This window comes from Antedon mediterranea, chromosome 7 (assembly GCF_964355755.1).
Source record: "Antedon mediterranea chromosome 7, ecAntMedi1.1, whole genome shotgun sequence".
Lineage (NCBI taxonomy): Eukaryota > Metazoa > Echinodermata > Crinoidea > Comatulida > Antedonidae > Antedon > Antedon mediterranea.
In genome coordinates, this window is record NC_092676.1 from 17,092,512 (window position 1) to 17,107,587 (window position 15,076).

Consider the following 15,076-nt stretch of genomic DNA (forward strand, 5'->3'; position numbering starts at 1 on the left):
ACCAATAATATCAATTTTCCTTAAAATCAATTGGCATGGTCACCCATTAACACCCACACATTCAGGATGATAACTTACAAATTGTGGACACTATCAGGCTAACAAAGCAAGTACTATATTTAGCAAAATTCTATTTTGCCAAGTAATGATGTATTTTTAGGGTAGAGCAAGTTTGAAAAAAATCAGACAAATACTGCAGTTACCTAAAATACAGACAAATGGACAGGATACAAACCAACCCAATTACTATACAATACACTCACTTTTCGGAGGACAAGATAACCATTCTGACATTTAATTAATAAAATGTTATAATAATCAATAGGGTAATTCATAATCCACTTGTCTTTTAAATGTAAAATGAAAAAGCCAATAAAACAAACTAATGAAAGCAACCTATATTTTATTTTCACCAGAAAAGTTTAATTCATACAGTACAGTATAAAGACTTAATACAGAAAAACAACTACAAGATATTTTTTATCATTTATCTCATTTACATCACATGATAATGTTTTAAAGTACATTGTTCAAATGAATTACTGTACTATTCATCTTATAGAAAAACCCAAAAGCACATACTAAGCATTGTAATATAACTTATCAACGTCAACACACTTAAAAAAATGATGACTATTCACAATCAACATTATACATAACATTTAAAATAAAAGTACATAATAATTTGAAGTCATTTGGTTATAGATTCTTCGGTAAAAGGTAAAGGTCCCGTAGTCAATTCTAAACATAGGGTAATGAGCTGTTAGGAGCTCATTTGGCAAGCCTCGGCATTATGTGGTAGGGTGGCCAGTTCCTATCCATGCCGCCTTTATCCTCCCTAGTATTTTCAACCAGGTACTCATTTACAGCTGAGTAGACTGAGTTTTCGGGATTCTTCAGTAGGTTTAGAAATAACAGCATTAATAAAATCATGTCAAAAAAAGAGCAAACTTATCATCCAATTGATTATTTTTCACCACAAGAAGTGTTTAAACTAATTTAAAATAATGCTGAATAACTTTTACACACCACTCAAAGATTCTTAATTCAATTAACAAACATTACAAAATTCAACTTCATGTTTCAAATTGATTATGTTTTGCAATTAAAAAATTCTATTCCTTTAATATCTATACATTTTTACACCCCTTTCACAATAACTAGCAAAACTCCAGATTTTGCACACGATAGGGTGTTAACACTGGTGTTTTATAGTGTGAACAGAGCTTAACATCTAAATGGACATTGCTATTCAAACCTAAGGAAATGCAGACTCTAAATACACTGGTGTTGTTTAGGGCCAGATCACCCTCAGAGACACTTGGTGTTTTTCCAGAGTATATTCACAGTGTTTAATGTGAAAGGGGTATTAGACTGCATCAATAAGAATTTATAAATGCGATAAAATAAATGTTCATGATCCATAAACTACACTGTTTGCATTACAGTGTTTTAAGGTTTAAAAATAAGAAATTCATACATACAATTGATTTGTCACCACAAAAGTTAAATTTGATTAAAATAATGCAGAATAACTTTATATCCTTTTTCAATAAGCAAAAACATTATAATTGTGATAAAAAAGGCATTTTTATTACGACTATTCATCGTCGTCTTGTTCCTGTTTCAGGCTTGGCGATTTGCTCAATTCCTTTATGCTGTTAGTGCCATTGTGGTTTGGGCTTCGCGAGCGTGATCTTGAACGTGATCTAGAGCGGGAACGAGAACGGCTTCTGCGGAAGAATATAAAATATAAAACATAGTTATATTGCTACTTGTTATTGCACGCACCATAATCATTCTCGAATCATCTTTTATTTGTTACATTACTGTAGGCCTGCGCCTTCATTTCAAAATTTAAAAAAATAATAAAAATCATTTTTAATGCAATCAATATATATATAAACAATATAAGATTGGATATTTACAATTCATTAATAAAAACCAACTAATATATAAAAATAAAAAAAAAGTATAAAAAGTCCAAAACACAAAAACAGGTACCCAACCATTTAAAGATACCGGTGTTGATAATAAAGTTCTTTGATCTATTGGTTCACAAGCCAGTCATTTTTGATAATTTATTATTTTTATTATCAGTTAAGAGTTATCAAAACAATATAGACGATATTTATGATAACTTAATCACATAAAACTCCTAGAGAGTAGGAAGCCTTTTGCCATTTCCCCCCCCCCCCCCCCCGACTGTTATCACGATACACAATAGATTATAATAATATCCTGGATTTATAAAGCACCTAATGTTGTAAAAGGTTTGTGCAGAAAAGAGAAATCTGAACCCAAACTGATGCATGGGAATACAGTATTCCCTCGTCTCAGAATTTGTTGTTCTTTAACTAGTAGCACTGGTGTGATAAAATGTGAAGTTAATTCCAAATACAACATCTTCATCAGGAAACAAACACTTAATAGATTATCACCATCTTGAATACCAGATGATTAACCCCAATTAAGAATATTTAAACAAGTTAAATTTCTCATTAATCCTTTACATGTTTTAAAGCCTATTAACTAAGTTGGCTTTTGTTGGTAAAGTTCAGTTTATTAAACAGATTAGAATGGTTGTGAACATTTGTATAACAATACAACTAATGACACCAACAATTGAACTGTATTCAGATCTAATCCTATTCACCCTTCATTGCTTTTATTACAATTTTATTGTAATCCAACCTTTTAAAACGTTGTTCCCGCAAAATCTTTTAAGCTGTTGAACGAATTGAACCGACAGTTGATCAACATATTCTGTTTTTTTAGTTTCTTTTTATTTCTCTTGTGCATGCAGAAACCGTATTTCTTTCATGATGATAATACAGGGCTATTTTTCTTTATTGATATGTTAATTAATAGTTAAGTAAACTTCGCTATATACACAATGAATTCCTGTATTTAATGTTTATGTCTAGAATTTGCAATACTGAAACTGAATTCTATATTAAAACAAAGCCAAAATTATGAAAGCTTTCCAAAATGTATCTACTTTGATTTTAGGAATTGTCATGGTGTACTGTATATCTAACATTACTAGTATAGTGTTACTTCGTAACTTTTCTTATTCATTGGTATGCCATCAATACATTGCTACTTACTTCTTTGAATCTCTTATAGGTGACCTTGATCCTGATTTATGTGATCCAGATCTTGACCTGGATCTCTTGCCACGAGATCTGAAACGATTAAATATTACCCATCATACTACAATAATTCATTCAAAACATATATATCATTTGTCGGATTCGATTGGGAACTTTCGTTGTCAACGTAAAGATTTGTTGAGTACTTTTTGTATTCGAATTGTAAATTTGTGCTCAACAGAAAGTCATTCGAATAGAAAACGTTGACAACGAAAGCTTTTTCGTTAAGAACAATCTCAACGCTCAAAATACTCCATTAAAGAAGTACTCAACGGAAAAAAACTACTCAACGGTCCACTCGAATACAACAATTTTATACAATCATAATGGATGAAATTTAACTGTATAACATCATACAGATGAGTTTTTGATCCACAAAGTTCAAAATTGCAAGCTTTTAAAGTATACTGCATGTTTTATATAAATATAAAAATAACACAAGCACACAAAACACATTTTTTTTAAACTTTACAATGAAACAAGGGACATTCACAGCAGACAACAATGCATAGGAACCCCCCCCCCCCCCCCCCGCAAAAAAAAACAAATATGAAATTATTTGTTTTCTTTAATTTACACTGTTCTTCCAGTGGATGACCGCGATCACCACTCTGAATGTGATCTTTTTGAATAAAAATGTACAATGCTAGTAACCTCTAACATGTTGATCTGATACCCCTTATATAATACTATAGTAAAAATAGCCAGCTCTCCTAATACCAGGCACATTTGGGCTGGCCTATTATTTGTGGTTTTCTAAAAAGTCTGGTATTCAGAATTTTAATGGTAAAAATGGATTTTGGATTTTTCGGAACTTGAGAAAAGTCTGGTTTTGGGAGAGTTTGCAGTTTTGTAGTGGAGGAAGTTTACAAGAAAATAACGTAGAGTAATACTGTACCTGCTTCGGCTACGGCTTCGAAATCGTCCACGACTTTGGTATCCTCGACGAGGTGATCTGGATCTGAAACAAGTTTTGCAGTGTTAGCACAAGAAAAAAGTATAACTGTAGTATGGTCTTTAAATAGAACTTCCATAACAAGACTAGACCACTTGGTTTTTCTTCCAAAATAATTCTCTTCTTCGTCATTATTTCAACAATTACCAGCAACTGAAAAGTAGAGTACATTCTTGTAGCAGAATGTTCAGAGTTTGGAAAGGGCAGGTTTGTTTTTAATTAATAATAATTTGAATATTTTTGTCTCTAAATTTTTTTTTAATGTAATTTGTATATCTATATTTAGTAGGAATTATTTGAACCCTTTTTAACGAGATAGTGTACTTTACCTAACAGGAGTTTTGATTTTCTCTTATTGATAGTTATTTGTCAATCACACAGCACATGCGCCTACCGATAACCTTTTACTATGAAGTCTTCGCGGCGGCGCTGATGTTGTTTAGGGCGTTGTTTAAGAATTTGTTTGACAAAAACGAAGTCCACTTCTATGAGGATTTTCGTTGTGGGATGAGAGAGACGAATAGAGTTGACGGGGACGTTGGAACATTAGCAGACGCAACTCAATGAGGAGGAGTTGCTGGTGCAAAGCATGCTGGTGATAGGGTGAGCTGAATGTTGATTGGCTGAATCAGAAGATGGTTGCTGCTGATTGGATAGAAGTGATCACATGATGTTTGTTGTGCTGTATTCATTGAAGAGTTAAGCCTGGAAAGTTGGCAGTAAATATATAAGGTAACCGACAAAAAAAAGAAAATACACAAGTAAACTTTAACCGTCATTTTTGCTATAGACTACTATCAGTATCATCTAAATATTACATATTTTAAGCCTATATGTGTATTAAATAACCCAAAAAGCCCAGAAATTGTGTATAATATGTTATACAAAATCAGTTGATAAAAAAGACACTATTTTTTTTAATGAATAATTTCTAATTTGCTGCTGGTATAGTTAATTTTCCAAAAAAATTGTTAAAAATGTTAAAATAAAATTACTACATGCATACAGTACCATTATCATATTACTATTGGTTTTGTTTCTTCTACAGCTGATAAATAAATGTAACGCTATTATTTGGAGAAAACAGATGTTAAAAACATAAAGTATTCTTAACAAAACTACCTGCTTCTGTATCGACCACTTCTACGAGGAGGACCACGCCCACCACCACCACCACCTCCACCACGCCCTCTCCGTGATCTTCCTGATGACATCTCAACTCGGATTCTCCGGTTACAAACAATTCTAGAATATGAAAATAATAATTTGAGCTTATATAGTGCACTTATACAGTACTTAATTTTGCCACCTTAAAGCTATGTCAACACTATCAAACTAGTTTGAAAAAAAAAGTATGTGCCCAAATATGGTAGTGATACAGTATGCTTAAATACGGTGGTAGTGATTATGACACCATATGGGCACATCACATCTTGTTGTCACATAAAGTTTAAAACAGAGCTTAACTAACAGTTGGTTAATTTAACACACCTCTTCCATTTTTAGAGTGTAGGAATATTAGCCATAAAAACACAAAATCTGAGATAGTAAGGAATAATCACAGTTTAAAATAAAACTTTGACCTTTTGGCCGGTTACTTAGTTTCAGAAAATGAAATTTAAAAAATAATTATACATCAAAATAATCAAAAAACATTAGAAATTACACTATAGCCTATCAGATACAGTATTTACAAGAAAAAAAAATGCTGACAATTTTAAAATTAAGAAAACATATATACAAAATTGTTATTTAAATACAGTATATTAAAAATATTAAAAATTAAAAATAAATCACAAAATAAAAGTCATTATTAAGGTAGGATATAGTTATAATGATAAGATACTTTATATAATATAAATTTAAATGTTACACAGAAAATTTCAATTCAATATATAAAATGTAAAATTATAAGAAAGGTTCAATTTTATTCCTCTTGTAATATTTAATTAACTGAAATCTAAAAGTTTGAAAGGAAATGTTAACTACTGTACTATCTGCATCTTAACTTACCGTCCATCGAGATTACGGCAAGCATCTCTTGCATCATGAGGGTTATCAAATTCGACAAAGGCAAAGCCTGGTGGGTTTCTGGCTACCCAAACATTCCTTAAAGGTCCATATACACCAAATGAACGTTCTAATTCATGTTTAGCTGCCCCAGATCCCAATTCACCAACATAAACTTTACAATCAATGGTACCAAGATCTCTATGGTGTGAGTATGACATTATTGTTGTAAGAAACTGAAAAGAAAAATACAACTTAATAATTAATTAATTCATCAATAATTAATTATATTTTAGGCATATCAAATATGCAAATCGGACATGCATGGTGGTTGTGAATAAATTCAAAACATGTGTTATGCGCGATTTGAACGATTTGCGCAATTTGAAATTGCGCAAAAAAATCCTTGCGCAATTTGAAATTGCGCAAAGAATTCTTGCGCAATTTAAAATTGCGCAAGGATTTTTTTGCGCAATTTCAGATTGCGCAATCAACTTGCGCAATTTCAAATTGCGCAAGAAAATCTTTGCGCAATTTTAAATTGCGCTGCACAATTTGTAAATTGCGCAAGATAGTTCTTGCGCAATATGACACCTTTGCGCAATTTGAAAACGAACTGTAAATTTTCAAATTGCGCAACAAAATTCTACCAGACAACCGGTATTATAATAATTTATTGGAAACTAAATAACTCAAAATAAAACATAATAAATGCGAAGGTAACATTTATTATTACAATTAAATAATATTATCACTGTAACTTGAAATAAATCAAAATAAATGTAAAAATTAAGTTTTTAATATTAGTTTAAGCTAGGCCATGTAACCTAGTCAGTATCAGTAGTCCAGACCCTAGCTAGGCTAGAGTAGTGAAGCCGGCCGCCCGCGCCGCGCCCGGCTGGTGGAACACCACCGCTTCGTTTTTAGGCCTATAAACAATTATTCATTTTTGGCAGTCATTGGCATCATCCAGCTGCTGGATAAGGCTATTTGGCCTATGGTCATGATGGCTAGCTTAGCACAGACAGGTTAACAAAGGATAAATTACAACATTAATTGAAACAAATATATCTCAAATCCTAAATACACAAAACCTTATTAAACGATGCAATGAATATAGATTGAATATATAAATAGAAAATAATATTTGTACATACCAGGATTAACCAGAATTTAGTGTTTTAAATTCACGAGATACCACGAAGATTTCCTCCAAAAATAAAATAATTGATCACACTGAGTTGCCAGGTCAACAGTTTGTCAATTTGTTTTTCTCTTTTGTTTCTACTTATTTCTTTATAATTATAAACTATTATAATATGCTACTATCAAGAGTAATTTTTATGCATATACTACTTATAAGTTATAGTATATTTTATATTTGAAGTAATTTAATGTAATGTAAAATGTATTTAATAATTTTTAACCGGCTTATTTTAACTCTGGCAAATTCCCCTGGCTAGGACTTAGCTAGAGGGCAGTATTACTAATTTTGAAATCACACGACGACATAGAGTAGAAGATTAAATAATTTACACGTATCCATTGTCTTCGCATTGAGAAACTTATAAGTTAGGGCCTACACTAATAATATATTGTAGTTTTTATTAATTATTTATTGTGTTGTTGCGGTACTATCTGTGTCGTACTTCATATTATAGTGTATCAAACATATAAAAAAAAGGAGAAAACAAATGAACAAAACAACTATTAATGATGTATTGTCCCCCCAAAACATGAAAAATAAAGATTAATTAAATCAGACCTTTGAATATATTATTTTGATATTAATAAAGTTAATCCCTTCCGTAAAAAAAAGAAAAAAAAAAAATGTTTTCTCATATAAAATGACAAAATAAATGGTCAAATTCAACCATGGAGTAAAGAATCTTTACTCCATGATTCAACCAAAAACCCATGGCCAATTTGAATATTTTTTTACTTTTTCAATCATACAGATTTTTCAGGTATATTATATATTTTTTCGATTGAATTTTTGTTCAAAGATAATCACTATTATGTGACATTAAAAAAAAAAATTAAATTCATTCAAATTCAATCAAAAACTTCCAAGATAATATGATTTTACGGTACATAAGCATATCATGAATATTTATTAGATAAATGATATGCTTGAATGCACTTCTTTGGGTAAAAAAATAACAAGACTTTTTTCAGCCACAACTACTGCATGCTTAGAGTACGTCGCGAGAGACCCGGGTTATTGTTAATAGCCCCAGTTGCAGCCAGGTAATTTGGAGGGCTAGATGGATTGGTATTAGGCCTAGCATTTATTTGTGAAGCAAATATTTAATATGCGAAATGGAAGATAGTAACATTGTCGAGGAATGGCTGCGATCCTTAGATCTTTCTCAGTACTTAGAAGCGTTTATAGATAATGGTTACGATGATTTAGAAACGTGTAAGCAAATCGGGGAGCCAGATTTAGACGCGATAGGAGTAGATGTTTCTGTGCATCGAATTGATATTCTCGAGGCCGTGAATCGTTTAAAAACAGAAGGAGGAGCCCCTGTATATTTTACTTTAGAGCCGAACCAACCGTCAAAAAATGGTTCCAATGGAAATAATGATTTTGGAAACATATTTGGAGAGGCCGGGCCGGTTGATCAAAACTGCTACAACAGTGTTGAAGAAGAGGAAGATGTATTTGCTCAAAATGATAAAGGAGGAGGAGGGGTGGTTAGTGATACCGGCTTCATTGTCTACCCCAAAAATCAGTTGAAATTGATGATAAGTAAAACTCTTCATGAACGTAACATAAATCTGAGTCATCAACCTTTTTCCAATCCGGTAAGTAAAATAGCAAGTTGATAATTATTTTACCATTTTAATTTTAATTCATTATTTAACTCACTTACTTAAAAAAAACATATTGATATATTATTAATATTGACTAAGTTTATGTTGCTCTGCTCGCGTCCACCACCATTAAATTATGTTTAATTATTTAAATGTTACTTGCTTTTATATGCAATAATATGCAATTTGAAAAATTGGGCATGGATTTTTTTCAAATTGCTCGAAAAATTAGATGTGAATTTCGCTTGTGTAATTTGATGACTTTGCACCATTTTAAAATGCATTACATACCCATGATGGGGGAATCCCCCATCGTAAATCAGAATCCTCACAATTTTTTAAAAAATGAAAAAGATTGCTGTTTACATGGTCTTGTTTTTTTTCCTTGTTTGAAAAAATCTTACTTTTGTTCACGTTCTGCACGATTTCATCTGACTCTTGACCCCCAGATGACCCGAACAATTATGGCTTCATAATTTGAAAATAATAATGACACCCACCAAAGTGAACAAGTTTTACTTCTTAATTGTAGATAGGGTCGAGAACCATCATCTATTTCCCATCCATGATGGCCTACTTACCGGTAATAAAAAATTCATACTACCATACCAACTGTTTAACACTAAATATAATGATAATTTAATGGTTGTATTGTGTTTTCTATACTGACTAAATTATCACAATTAAATCATTAAATGCAGTGAGAATTAGTAATTAAAAATTAAAGTGATTAACCATATTTAAACAGTAAAACAATTATATTAACACTTGTCCATTTAAGTATACAAGGCCACCCCTTTTATAATGACTCACTTTTCAGACAATAAGCCAACAATAATGACTTGTTTTCATATTCCAAAAGAAAAACAGAAACCTAAAAGTATAGTTGAAAAGGAACCAATATGTAGGCATATTGAATAAACTAACAATGGTGGTTTATTATCAATTATTTTATTTTTTTAAAGGAATGAATCTCATTGTAGAAAATGTATTTAAATAGCGATACATGCATTTACTTTACGCAGAGGTCACAGAAAACATACAATGTATTGTACTATTGTTTTCTATTGTTGTGCGGTTGGCATTTTTCACATTTTCACTGCCAAGTGTAAATGATATTAGTGGATTTCAATTTACTATGTATTTTATGTTTGTTTTGGTTTATTGATAATAGGGAGGTTTCGCAACCTTACAAATACGATAACTAAAACGGATACGTCTCACATTTGTGAAACTTTGAGCTGATCCCCATTTCATTTTCGTAAAGCATATTCGTGTTGACGAATATCACCAGTCATATTCGTAACTACAACTTTTTGATCTATTTTGCACATTTTGCATTTGATTTGAACCAGGAATGATTATAATTAATATAATTATAGATTTTATTGAAAGTAATTAACTAAACTAATTTACTAAATTGCTAGGTCAATTTTGATAAATAGCAATAGTTTTTAAAGTCCTCACTCGCTTTGAGGCAGCCAAGCAACACGTACCTGTGGTTCGCTCAAATTTACCGCAGTCATATTTTGGACGGCGCCCTTGATATTTTGTTGCCATGCAAAACAGATTTTTACTGGGTTACGAAAACGAATACGTGTGCGTGATGTATCCGTTTTCGTTATCGTATTTTTCGTAAGATTGCGAAACCTTTCTATTATTAGGGGAGGAAAACCAAATCCACCAAATAAATTGTGTAAAGTGATAGGCAACACTTATAAAGCAATTAAATCTGTGAATTGTTCTATTCAGTTTCAATTATTGACTACACTAGATTGTTATTAGTTTGTTTTTAATTGTATATTATTAAAACTGCTTACTGTCAATCAAATTGTTGATTTTAAGCTTGACTATTTTCAGCTACTGAATACAGCAACATGATAGAATTTAGTGCCTTTTATAAGTTTCTATTTAAAATGAGGACCATTAGATACCACATTGAAAGTTGAGAATTGACATATTGGTCATCTCCACGCATTCAATTTAAAGTTGACACTAAAATTGTAGTCCCATCATAAGGAGCAGTTTGATGTGTATGCATCATGCTTCATGCGACAATGTTCAGTGTGCACTATTTGAAAATATAATTGTCATTAGCAAGTTAAACCATATAATAAAAATCATCTCACAAAGCAACTCCCCCCCCCCCCCCCTCCAAACCACCCACTTCTAAATCCCTTGACCCCTTATCTTATCTTAACTACTGTAGATTATTCCAGATAACTTTACATTGATCTGATATTTGTTTAGATTTTTTCATCGTTTTTGAATGTCGGGTCTAGCCCTGCAATTAGTATAGTGAAGCGTGCACCTTTTGTACAATAGAATATTGATAGAATAAAAAGTTCCTGTTTTGTGCTGAAACTATGGGAAGTTAATAAAGGGTTTTTGTGCCTTTCACTTTGAACTCTTTCAATCAGAGTGCAATTCATATTTTTAATTCCAAATTCAAGGGAACTTTTTAATACAGTATAGATTTTTTGTCTACTGTATGAATGTATGAAATATGTTTTATCTATCTTGCTAAGGAATGTGCGCATTCACGAATAAAGTTCATCATCAAATGTCTACGCGGTCACTTCCATAAAACTCAACACAGTACGACGATGTTAAAGTTCTCTCGGCGCGATGCTGTCTGAGTTGGCCATAATGTTGTGGTATCTTTACACTGTTATTTAAATTGATGTTACTTTTTTGTCTGTGTACAATATAGAGATTGTCTCAAATGCATTCGGTTGGCTTGCCATGGCCCTCACTCGCAAGTTGAGGGAATGGTACAAATTCTGTTTTGCGCTTTTCATTATTCTTGTAAGAAAATCCTCAAATATTCATAAAATGATGGAATATTGTTTTCCACAAACAAATTCCTCGCACTAACAAATCTGGGTTGTCCCAACAACCTCCGGAAAGCATAATTATTACAAACTAAAGTCGGTTGATATATTTTTAAAAATGATTAGACCATAAAGGAGAACAGTACATGTTAATACAATATGATCTGAACAAAAAACATTTGATTGATTTGGAGCAATTCAAATGTGATAGGTGTACTGTACCAATGATATTTAGAAATATGCTAGTAGTGGATGCACCCTCTCACTGATGCCTAACAGTTTGGCAAGCAAAATAAACATTAAATGTATCATCTAGTAAACATGCTTGTGATACAGTACATCTGTATTACACTTTAGCTACTTCCATATGTGAGATGCTAACCATTTAACAACCAGACTCGAGCAGCAGGTAAAAAAAGTGAATTACAATTTACAGTTTTTTTTATTGCTGGCTAGTAAACCATCAATACATTTTGTATGCTAGTGCAAGATTTATCCAAAAATTAAAAAAAAAAAAATATATGACTTCATATTCTAGATGTCATATGCTGGTAGGTTCTGCTTCTGTATCTTATTTTAGCTGTAAAAGGGAGAAATGGCGACCAAGAACTTGCTGAATCTGCTCCTGATGCAATACCCTTATAAATACTCTTAAGTTCAAAGGGTAGTCTCAATATAAATAGGGTGTGTTAAATCTCTATTCAATATTAAATTTAACAAGTGAATAAGAAATGACCATTATGGTTATAAATTGTCATCATAAGTGACCATTTTAATCTACTTTGCTGTTTGTGATTGGTCATTTGTGGTTTTGTCATCATAAGTGACCATTTAATTCTACCTTGCTGTTTGTGATTGGTCATTTGTGGTTTTTCCATCATTAGTACACAATTGATAAAAACCACAAGATTGATCCTGTTCTCATTTTAAGATTTGATGGTGTGTTTACTTTTCAATTACTGTTGTAAAATTGTACTAGACTTATGGAAACTATTAAGTATCTTTTAAGTGTAAATTACGCAAAACAAAAGTGAAGTGTTGTCTACAGTATAAGTTCTTTCCTTTATTTCTAACATACACAGTGGGATCTGTGAGTCATGCAAACTGTAGTTGCAGTAGGCCTATGTTCAGAAATCTGTTAAGACATACAGAGTAATGCATTTGGCGTACAACTACTAAAATAAAACAGGAAAAGATTAGTGGAATTCAGCAATTTCGCCACTGATTGTCAGCTGAAGGTGTAATATGACTTAACAACGTTTTCGATAGTCATGCATCAACAAATTTCACCTCCAACCAATCAAATTTACTCTAGCATACCAGATGTTCGCCAAAATGTGTGACACTTCAGTTTCTAATGAAAACTTTAGAAGCCAGTCTGAACACTTGCTCTTACAACGCTAATTATAATATGGCCTGCTCGTGATAACTCCATGGATCTGAACATACCCTTACTTGCAGCAGAATTTACCCCTGTCACCCAATCACAAAGGTGTGCTTTCATATGTAAACATGGTCCATTGTGGTATAAAGCCCATTTTCCACTAGGTGAATCTCGCACCAGTTGAATTATGTAGCTCTGGTTGCATTGTATAGACCAAAACTTCCGATTCATGCAAATAAATATACTATACCTACACTATACCTACTGCATGTTGCATATAAAGTTTCTATCCATGCAGAGTTCTCAACTTGCTAAAATTAATTTTCAGTATAGTCATTGATAAAAAATCAATCAATCAATCAATCAAATAAACATTTATTTCTTTCATATTCATATTTGAGTAAAACATTATAATTTCTGATATTTTATATATATTAGTAGACAGAAAATGTCAGTAGTTTTTTACGCATCGCATGCACATGTTTCTGAACATGCTCGGAATGTTTTTTCGACTTTACACTACAGTGCTTTGTAGTTTCTTGGTGAAGTCATGACAATGAAAGGCCACCAAGCTATATTTAAACGCTTTGCTTTTTCAACGCATGGGTCGATCATTGATTCGTTCATAATTGTTGCGTTTTGGATGTAGTTTTCCCAATTATATGCTTTTTATTTTTTTGTATTTCCATAGTATTTATCTTGATTTCCGTATGTCCTTAATTGGGCTGAATTGTCATAGAATTACTGATGTTTCTGTAGTTCCTCTGTGAATGTCATTGAATAGTAATATAGTGCTGGGGTATTTTTCTACAATGCATAGTCATGCACGTACCATGGGGAGTTCTTTGAATAGGGTCTGTCATGCATACTCAGTCATGTAAATGTTGTACTGTATGCCATAAAGCCTCAATTTCATGATTGATTTGTCACTTCTTTATTTTTATTTTATTTTATTCAGTTGACAACCAACAGCGATAAAACTGCCACTAACAGGTCTTCATCAAATCAGGTTGATTGTTGAATGTGTCCGATACTGTATAATAAATCCTCATGAATTTTAGAATTGAAACTACTATAAGTAAAATGGGAAAGTATAAACACAGTAACTAGAAAACAACTTGTATAATACAAATTAAATTTCAATATATTTTCTATCTATCTATTGCATAATTTGAAAGCCCTTTGGGCACAACATTCTTAGAACAGTGCTTTATTAAAATTTGAGTCATTGAAATATGATAAGATACCATTAAGAAGTTAACAATGTCAGGAAATAGTAAAAACAAGATGTTTTACAGATATGTTTTAATAGGAAATAATTAGGTGTGTTTAGGTACAGTACATTACAACGAAATATAAAGTTACGGAAGATAAAAGAAAATGTGTGATTGGCTACATTAATCAATTAAAAACAATGTCAGGAAAGTGGAAATATTTTCTTATATCAGCTCACTTTCGGAAACTATTTTGGGATAGTGCCGTTGTTGTCTTTGTGTGCTATGTCTTTATTTGAAATAATTATACAGTAGTAACAAGACAAAGAAACCATGTTTTCACGAAAAAGTTTTAGAAAGATGTTCAAAAATACTCTAAGGGTAAGTACAACACTTTTAATTTAAACAGTAACTATTATTTCTTGGAGTTCTCAGCTATCACTTTTAAGAATCATTTTAACACATGGTTTCATTTATTCTCTACTATATTTGTCTGTTGTATAACAAGTTTATTACAGTTCCCACCATCAATTTGTAAACTAACCAGGTTTGAGATCCCAAGAGGACAACAAAATAGAAAGTGCTTGGCATTAGTTCAAAGAATACTGCTCTGAAGTACTGCCCAAATAGTGTTTAGTGTGTGCAAAAAATCCACTGAAGGATATAGGTATATATATATACTGTATATAATTTGAAATTATGAA

At 31.8% G+C, this 15,076-nt stretch overlaps 2 protein-coding genes across 2 annotated transcripts in view; one reads left to right on the forward strand and one right to left on the reverse strand.

The window, feature by feature from the left end:
- Positions 1-384: 384 nt before the first annotated feature.
- On the reverse strand, positions 385-7,350 carry LOC140054822 (uncharacterized). The gene is made up of 6 exons (XM_072099914.1): positions 7,278-7,350; positions 6,124-6,356; positions 5,233-5,355; positions 4,054-4,116; positions 3,111-3,188; positions 385-1,733 (listed from the first exon to the last, which is right to left on the reverse strand). Exons 2-6 carry the CDS (start codon positions 6,339-6,341, stop codon positions 1,601-1,603), a joined length of 615 nt encoding a protein of 204 aa, XP_071956015.1. The 5' UTR covers positions 6,342-6,356; positions 7,278-7,350; the 3' UTR covers positions 385-1,600.
- Positions 7,351-8,319: 969 nt separating this feature from the next.
- Positions 8,320-15,076, forward strand: part of LOC140055727 (SAM and SH3 domain-containing protein 1-like) — an 84,379-nt gene continuing 77,622 nt past the window's right edge. Inside the window, exon 1 of the mRNA XM_072101106.1 lies at positions 8,320-8,931. Within this exon, the coding sequence (XP_071957207.1) occupies positions 8,443-8,931 (489 nt within the window). The 5' untranslated portion in view covers positions 8,320-8,442. The remainder of the gene's footprint in view (positions 8,932-15,076) is intronic.

Bases quoted from the DNA above. Each gene is read 5' to 3' on its own strand.
- LOC140054822 (XM_072099914.1), bottom strand. From the start codon at position 6,341: ATGTCATACTCACACCATAGAGATCTTGGTACCATTGATTGTAAAGTT. The intron at 4,117-5,232 runs GTAGTTTTGTTA...AACTTGTTTCAG, and splicing joins AGTGGTCGATACAGAAGCAG to ATCCAGATCACCTCGTCGAG. The intron at 3,189-4,053 runs GTACAGTATTAC...TAATCGTTTCAG, and splicing joins CGAAGCCGTAGCCGAAGCAG to ATCTCGTGGCAAGAGATCCA.